The following is an 8,406-nucleotide window of genomic DNA, read 5'->3' as shown; positions in this document are numbered from 1 at the left end:
AATTTGGATTCAGTCAAAAGGTGGCACTCAGGGATCCAGAAGGTCACACGTGGCCCCAAGGCCGCAGGTTCCCCATCCCTCTGCGCTCAGCCTGGTGTTATTTTATATTGACTGATTTTCATACTGTTGATGGAAATCTGAGTTGTCTTCAATTTGGGACTACTACAAATAATGCTGGCAAGAATAATTTTTTATATTTCTCCTGACTCTACCTAGGAGTGCTGAATTATAGGATATATGTATCAGCTACTCTTTTTTTATTATTGTATTTATTTATTTTATTATTTTTTGAATCATTTTTACTTGTTTATATATCAAAAGTGAAAAAGCATATAATTCAACACAATTTCAAGAGCATTTGACCCCACCCTCTGTGGGTACTGTGTGTGGTCATTGCTGTCCAGTGCATAATCAAAAAAGAAAAAAAAAACAAAGTCTGAGGATTTTTCAGTGAAGGGCATCATGGATTAGACTTCTATTAGAGTACATTCATTTCAGATCTATGTGCAATTCTTCAATAAATTAATCTTCGTGCCATACCCTCTAGCTAGTAGCTTTTCAAAAAGATTATCTAACTAAGGTAGTTGAATCTGAGCTTTCTGTCTCTTTCACCCACCCCCCCCTCACGTGTCCACTGCTCACACACAGCAGCCGGAAATGACACATTGAAGTGAGTCACCAATGCAGTTGTGAGTCACCCCGTAATTGGGGAAAGTTCTGTCCTGGTAGGTCGTGCAGCCCCTTGCATTTCTGTTCCTAAATATATTGAAAAAATTTGAAGCCTCTCTGTCCTCACTCCAGCGTCTCTCACCCACCCCGTCCTTTTGGTCCCTAAAGCAGGCTGAAGTTGGCTCACCTCCGCAGGGGCCCTGATCCATTAAGTGGAAAAAGGCCAGGCAGCCACAAGGTGGCAGTGTGGGCCCCATCACGCTTGACACCCGGAGGGGTATGACAGTCAAGTGGCCAGACTCCTGAGATGCAATGACACAGACCACAAAGGAACAACACTAAGAGCAAGTTTAAACAATGGCTTTTTCCCCCTTAATAGTCCTCTTTGTCGCTAATAAGCACACAAGGGCAAGGATGTGATAAATATTCGGGCACAGCCGTGGCATCCCACCTTCCCCACCGTGAGATGGGGGGCGAGGAGCCAGGCACACATCTGACCTTTCTTCCTCTATTCCTGTAAAAGAAAGGGAAGCAAAAACCTGCTTCTATGAGTAAACAAGTCACCTACACTCCAAAGTAACACATGTACACTGTTTCTGGGGAGGGGAAGGGCCAGGCCCAGAGGTCTCAGCGTTGAGGGGCGTGCGCTGTGCCAGCTCTGCGCTAGGGACAGGTGGTCAGTGCCAGAGCAGTCCTTGGGATGAAAGGGTGTTTCTTCTATTGGCCGCCTTTGGCCTGTCGCCAGCCTCCTCGGCAGTGGTAGACAGTGCAAGGGTGAGGGCGACGCGACTGGAACACAGATCGCTTCTAACCAGCACACAAAGCTCCTGTGAGCCATGTGGCTCCCTCCTGCCAGGGCCCAGCAGGAACCTGGTCTGAAGACCTGAGTGGGCAGAGAGACGGGTGGAAGCAGCTGTACGGACGGTTCTGTGGGTGTTATGGTCTGGTTTGGCGACGTGCAGGGCCTTGCACTTGAGACCCCTCTCCCGGGGTCCCCGTTAGAGACTGGGGAGTTTGACCTGAAGGGCCTCTTTCCAACTCCTGGGAGAGGCTGAGGTCTAGGAGACAGATGTGAAAGATTTACCATTTTTCAAAAAGGCAAATGTCTTTCTCCAGAAAGAGTCAGTAAAACTAAAATTCTTTTCTTCCTAGTTTCTTCTTTTCTGATACATTTCCAGTTTTGTTCCAGATGAAGGCTTCTTTTCCCACGGTCAGGGTTCCATCACTTGGCCCATGAAAAGGACTGCTCCTAAGGGTGGGAGAATGGTGGATTGAGAGTTGGAAGGGACAGGACAGCTCCCCAAGCTCAACCTGGATGGAGGCACTGAGATTGAGAAGATGGGAACTGTCTGCAGACGCCACTGCCTAAGTGACGGAGCTGGGACTGAGGTCCTGGCACTGCCTGTCTGGGTTGGAGGTCGCCTCCTCTGGGGAGAGGCGGAGGGACAGGGCTACAGATTCTCGCCCAGGGTCCTCTCGGGGCTGGAGGGATGTCTATGTCTGTCTGCCCTGGTGCCCGAGACAAGGAGAATGACTGGGAGGATGTGGATTGTGGTAGATTCCGGGCTCACCTGTGGGGTTGTGCCGAACCACAAAGAGGAAGGGTCTGTCCATGATGATCTCCATGGGGGCCATCCGGGATGAGACCACAATGGCTGGAAGAGAAGGGACAACGTCTTAGAACAGAGGGACATTGGTGCTGGTGCCTGGATTGATCCCAAGTGACCAGGGGACACTAGCCTTCCATCTGACAGCAGTGCTGGGAGGTGATTTTTAGGAGGCTTGTTTGTTCTCCTGAATACAAACCTTAAAAGTTTAGGGACGTCCTCTGACACCTGGTTTCCTCCAGGACTTTGGTAGAGATGGATCAGCTATTCGCTCACAAACATACGTCTGTCTAAATCCTTTTAGGGCAAGTTTCTTAAGTTTACTACCCACTGTGGGGATAGCTTGGGCTTTCCTTTGGGAGGTCTTTTCACCTTCAGGGGCCTCAGGAGCCATCGGGTGAGGGAACAGGGACCTAGGGAGAGAGGCCCATGCAGAGCAGGGCCACAGAGTCCATTCTGGGTTCGGGGACTAGTTATCCTGAAGACGACTGAGGCACCAGGCAGCGGCCCCTCCTGAAGCCTTGGGCTGAGACTCACGGAGCCTCACCTGGCCCAGACTCACCTGTGGAGGAGGATGCTACCGTGCCACTCTCGTTCACCTCAATCTTCACTTTCTGCAGTGCCTGCGAGACGTGCAGAGGCTCTTGCTCTGAAACAGAGGTGGATACAAGGGCGGATCAGCCACCACTCTCAGGAGAGGCTCCTTTGACCTCTTTGGGACTGCACAGTCCACTGGGATAAGACAATGAGAGGGAAAATCCTCTCACCTGAAAGATTCGTGAAGTCTGCCTGGCCCGGGCTGAACATGTCGGTCATCCCCAAGTTCTCCAGGGGCTTCCTGAGGTCAACTTCACTCTCCAGGGAGAACCTGTGGACAGCAGCAGGAGACAGCTTGACCTTGGGTACCCTCTGACTGGCAGCCCCTGTCTCTCCCCTTCGCCTACCAGGTGTCCCCGGGGGCAGACGGACAGAAGAGAAATTGATGAGCAAGTTGAAGAAGGAGGCCTGTTTTTTTTTCAAATCTGTTTGCAAAGTCTCTCTCCTTGCTGGAGATTTCTAATATTCATGATTATTCTTCTGCAATCTCCCCACCCCCTCGAACTTATGACTAATTACTTTCCTCAAATAAGGCAGTAGTTTCAGCATAATTTTATTCAGTCTAGCTGGGGGGCCAAGGGCAAATTCTTCTGCAAGGATGTTTGAGCAAAAATCTGGTCTGTCGATGGTGTTTCTGAGAGCTAAGCCTGAAGAGCATTCAAGCAGTGAGGCTTTGGGGCACTCTGCTTCTCACCAGGGCACAGCTAATTACCTCAATTTTTATGAGCCAGAGAGAGAGAGAGAGAGAGAGAGAGCGCGAGAGCGCATGCAAGTGAGAGCACGCACCAGCTAACAACTAAATTCTCCTCTTTCTCCAAACCTGGCATTATAGCATCTGGAAGTTCGGCATAGGCCTGGTGGGAGGCTTCCCTGTAATTCTGGAATTACCCAGCCTCAGCCTTCTCCACTCCCTTTGCTTCTGCAGAGACATTTTATTGTAAAAATCTGCTCTGTCAAAACCCCGGCTAGAAGCTGTGGTTTGAGCTGCCCCATCTGCAGAAGTGATTCCTTTCATTTGCGTTGTTTGGATGATGACTTGGGGGGTGGGGGTGGGAGTGCAGGCGACATAAGTGGATGTGGACTGATTGAGCCCCCCACCTCCATTCTTTCCCTGGCTTTCCCATTGGCTGGCTGTTACTGGGTATTCTGGGGGTGGTACGTGTGTGGCCATGGTCTAGAAAGGCTCTCCCCTGCTCTCCAGCAGAAACAGGAAGAGGGATGATTGGAGGAGTCATAATCAAACCCAGGCCGGAGTGTTTCCTATCAGCCTCCCACGCACCCATGTCCCTGCCCTGCAAGCATCACAGAGCTGGGAAATTCAACATGGGGGCGGTGATTTCAGGAAGCCAGGAGAGAGGAGAGGGGGAGAGAGCAGGGTCTGGGGCATTGGTGAGTGTGGCAGGAGCAGGGGGACTTACTTGGGCAGAACCAGGAGGCGGGGCAGTCTGGTCATGTTGCCTTTCCACTGGCTGATGAGCTGGGCGTCCAGGATGTTGATGAGGGCAGAGAGGGGCACCTCTTTCTCATAGGGAGCAGCAATGAACATGCTGAGGGTGTCCCCGTGGTAGGGCAACTCCAGGATGTCGTAGTAATGGCCGTCAGGGGTGGTGAACTCGGCTGTGAAGACACCAAGATGGCGCATTGGAAATGGCTCCGGCTCTCCTTGGCTCCAGCCCAGCACTGGTTTTCACCTAGTTCTCCTGTCTACTCACTCTTTCGGGAAGCCAAGTTCTTCATCCTGGCTTTTGGGGTTCCCCCACCCATTGCTCCCCTATTCAGTGATTTCCTTTCCATTTCCCGTCTCTCCTGCCAGTTCAGAGTCTTCTGGTTTCTCTGTCTCCTTGGGCCTTCCTCATGTTCACTTCCCTCTCTCCTACTCCCAGCCGCCAGTTCATTCCAATCCCCATCCTCTTAACCTCATCCTCCACGTGGCCCTCTCCAGCAGGATTGCTGGCCCCAGGCAATCACATGAGAACCACTTGAAAATGAGAGACAGGAGTCAAGTGGGCCAGCCTGGGCCTGAGGGAGTTTCTGGATTTCAGCTTCCCCTTGCATGAGATAAAGCTCCTTTCTTCTGTTCCTGTCACCCCTGTGCCTCCTGCTTGGAAAACCTTTCTCAAAGCCGAGGTGTGTTCTAGGGTTCCTCCTTCCTTAGAGGGGAACGTTCCCTGTGGTTTTCCTCCCTCAGAGGGTGACACTTTGGATGTTGCTTGGGAGACCCCAGGGATGAAACGCAGTCATCATGGGTGGTGGGAAGGGGGCTCTCGCACTTACTGTAGTTGAACTTGTTGGTCTGAGTCATCATAGGCACAGAGACAGTGCTGCCGTCGGACTTGTGGAACAGGCGCTGGTGGGTGCCCTCGGTGGGGAAGGGCGTCTTCCAGTGGCCGTTGAAGTAGAGAGCGTTCACTAGCACCAGGCGCGTCAGCTGGTCCACAGCCCCTTTCCCAAGTAAGTCGCTGATCATACCTGTGGGAAAGCCATTGATCAGGAAATTAGATATTTTTAAAGCCTTTCAGCTGGTTCCCTTAACCCCTAGTCCTCAAATGGATGCATGTTGAAGGGATCCCATCAAAGGGCAGGAGGAGGTTTAAATGAACCCATCTAGCTGCTTTTGACCTGTTCTACCTTCCCAAGAGGTGCAGAAAGTCTTCCAGCTCACTGCACTTTCTCTGTCCTGGGATCCCAAGATCAGAGTTAGGGACTTAACGCCCCCCCTCGACTTAGACCCCCCCACCACTGCAGTCCTGAAGGCTCATGTGTGCCCCTTGTCCTGGTTATTGCTGTTCTTATTAAATTTCACAACACTTTTTAGGGATGCCTGCATAGTTAGTTCATGAGGAAGCCTGACTGTGACAAATACTAGCTATTCGCTTTGATTCTTAAAGCGTTTAGCCATCTGTCCACAGAGAAGAGAGGGGAGAGCTTAGGCTATGCGGATTTCCAAATTCCCTTTCTCCTCAAGCCCTTGGGCTGGGCTTCCTTGCCCTGCCGCTCACCTTTCGTGTGTGTCTTCACCCAGTCATTGATGATGAATCTGGCTCTGTCCCCCTCTGAGAAGTCCACCTGCTTGACCGTGGTCCGAAACAGCCTGAAGAAGTGGGACATGAAGCCCTCGACCAGCTTCAGATCCCGCTGGACAAAGATGGCGTCGGTGGTGCTAATCTCATCCTTGTTCCATGGCCCCAGGAGCTCCTTGCGCAGTTGGCGGAGGGCAGGGGCCACACCCTTCTCTGTGCCAAGGCAAGAAGGAAAGGACACATTAGGCCCATGTCGAGCCCAGGGCTTCAAGCTGGGCTGACTTCCCCCATGAGAGGCTCAACCCTGTCTGCACGGATGGGGCTCTTCTGCTCTTCCAGGGATCTCTGGAGGGAGATTTCATTCTAAACCTTAATCTCTTTTCTGCCTCTCCCTCCTTTCCTCAAAAGTCTCTGGTCCTAACTCTTTCTTTGCGTTGGAATATTTTTCTCTCCTTAAATTATGAACCCTAACTTTTTTCTTACGGTAATGACGATGCTAAGCATTTTGTGTGAGTGATTCTATTTAATCTTTGCAGCAGCCCTATGTGGTAGGTATTTTTATTATCCCCGTTTTGTAGATGAGGAAACTGAGGCTTACAGGGGTTAAGGTCATACAATTAACAAGTGGTAAATCCATGGGCCTGCACACCCTTGGCGGGTCAGGGGCAAGGACGCAGGGTGCAGTGGGAAGAAGATGGGGTGGTCCCAGAGCACAGCTGCACATGGGTTGACTTGGCTAAGCCAGAGCCAGCCTTTCCTCTGCTTCTGGTTGGTTCGCCCCCTGTTCTGTGATTCCCACCTCCCTCTCTGCCCCACCTCTCACCCTCAATCTCGAATCCCATTGCCGATTGGATCTGCTGCCGGGTTTTTCCTCCTGTTGGCAGCTGCAGCATGGCCAGCACTGAGGCCACCCCATAGGGTGAGAAAATCACATTGCGATCCTTGGAGTCCTGCGCCACCTGCTGAAACACCTTCACCCCAAAGTCTGTGGCCAGCTGAGCCGCCTGGGACTCGGGTTGGTACAGGGCGGACCCTTCACCAAAGATGAGGGCCAGGCCCAGGGTGAGGCAGGCGAGGGCTAGAGACATCTGCATCCTAGAGCAAGAGGAAGAGCAGCTGATGAAGGAATCGTTCTGGAAGAGTGGCAAGCAGGGAGGGCAGGTGGGACCCCAGTCGTGGGCCAGGATCCCCTTTTTTTGCAGCTGGCAGGTGGCATTTGAACACAAGACCACGATACGTTTAGGAGACCACGATCAATACGTTTAGACTCAGCCCTTCCCACTCTGGCTCGGACTGAGTGTTACCGGGGTCAGCCCAAGGGAGTCGTAAGCCCATTTTCACCTGTGGGGATCTTGGAAACAGCTCCCGTGTATCTCCCTTCCCCTCCAAGGGGCTGAAAGGCTAAGTTATAATGACACTCCTGACTCGCACAACGCTTTTTAGTTCTCTGTAATGCTTTCCCAACGCCCGTTTCGTTCAGGTTAGCAGGCATGAGGTGGGGAAGTGGAGTGTCTTGATGGAGAGGGACAGAGTCCTTGTTTCTGGGTGATGAGGTTGTTGGTTTGGGTGACCACCCTCCCTGCTCCCCTGTGCTCATTGCCAGGGCAGGCTCAACTCAAGGCTGCAGGTCTCTGGGCGGTCGTAGATGGAGGAGATTCTGGGGAGGAGTAAGAGGTAGCGGGAGTTTGCTTTTTTCCTACCTGAAGTTCTCAAAGGTGCCTTGTGATTGGCGATTTGTCCTGCTGCTGCTGACTTGTGGCGGTTTGGCGGCTAGCGGAGGGGGCGTGGCTCTCTTTCTTGACAGCGCTCTTGGCCCTGCAGCCAGACACAGCTGTGCTTCTCCTCCGGCTGCTGGCTCCCTTTATACCAGATGTGGACAGGAAATAGATTAACTCATGCTCCAGCCCCACCCACTTTCTGGCTCTGGAAGTCTGTCTGAACAGCCGGCCAGGCCCCCTTGGCACCTCCCTCTCCAGGACTTGCCGAGGCGTGTGTGTGCGTGCTGCTCCGTGTGCGTACGTGTGTAAGAGGGCTTGGGAACAATTGTGCAAACCCCGATTGCCTTGGCCCCAGGACCTCCCTTGACTTTGCTGCCTGTGTCCCACTCTCTGTGGATGTCCTGCCAGCTTGACCCCTGCGGTGCCAGATGGCCCCAAAGTGCCCCGGGTTCCGGATCACCCTCCCTAGTGCTCAGTTCAGAGAAGAACGGCTCTCATTGCTCCCTTTTCCTTTGGAGAAATGGGTCACTGTGGAGTTACCAAAGAAGCTAAGGATCCTGCAGACGGTTTTCCTCTAGTGCAGTCTGCCCGTGTCCCGCCAACCTGCAGGAAAGAACACCCCTCCCTCCTCTTGGCCTCTGCCCAGCAGCCAGAGGGCATGCAGCGTGCCACGTGTTTGTCTGGGTTTTGTCTGTCTAGGACTCGGGCCCAACACGACTCCTGGTCTTTCTCTCGTTCCCGCCATGTGCCCGCCCGGCCGCCTCCGATGATGCGCGGCTGACTCCCCCCACGTGT

General features: G+C 52.7%; 1 protein-coding gene across 1 annotated transcript; it reads right to left on the bottom strand.

Annotated features, from left to right (window-relative positions):
* Positions 1 to 265: 265 nt before the first annotated feature.
* Positions 266 to 7,711, bottom strand: SERPINE1 (serpin peptidase inhibitor, clade E (nexin, plasminogen activator inhibitor type 1), member 1). Its single transcript, XM_012663943.1, has 9 exons — positions 7,594 to 7,711; positions 6,717 to 6,988; positions 5,873 to 6,106; positions 5,148 to 5,342; positions 4,292 to 4,490; positions 3,044 to 3,144; positions 2,839 to 2,925; positions 2,241 to 2,324; positions 266 to 1,918 (listed from the first exon to the last, which is right to left on the bottom strand). Exons 2-9 carry the CDS (start codon positions 6,985 to 6,987, stop codon positions 1,881 to 1,883), a joined length of 1,209 nt encoding a protein of 402 aa, XP_012519397.1. The 5' UTR covers position 6,988; positions 7,594 to 7,711; the 3' UTR covers positions 266 to 1,880.
* Between the last annotated feature and the right edge of the window lie 695 nt (positions 7,712 to 8,406).

This window comes from Propithecus coquereli, unplaced genomic scaffold (assembly GCF_000956105.1).
Source record: "Propithecus coquereli isolate 6110/MARCELLA unplaced genomic scaffold, Pcoq_1.0 Scaffold840, whole genome shotgun sequence".
In the NCBI taxonomy this organism is placed as follows: Eukaryota; Metazoa; Chordata; class Mammalia; order Primates; family Indriidae; genus Propithecus; species Propithecus coquereli.
The sequence above is the reverse complement of the archived record's forward strand: the minus strand, read 5'-3'. Positions and strand labels throughout refer to the sequence as shown.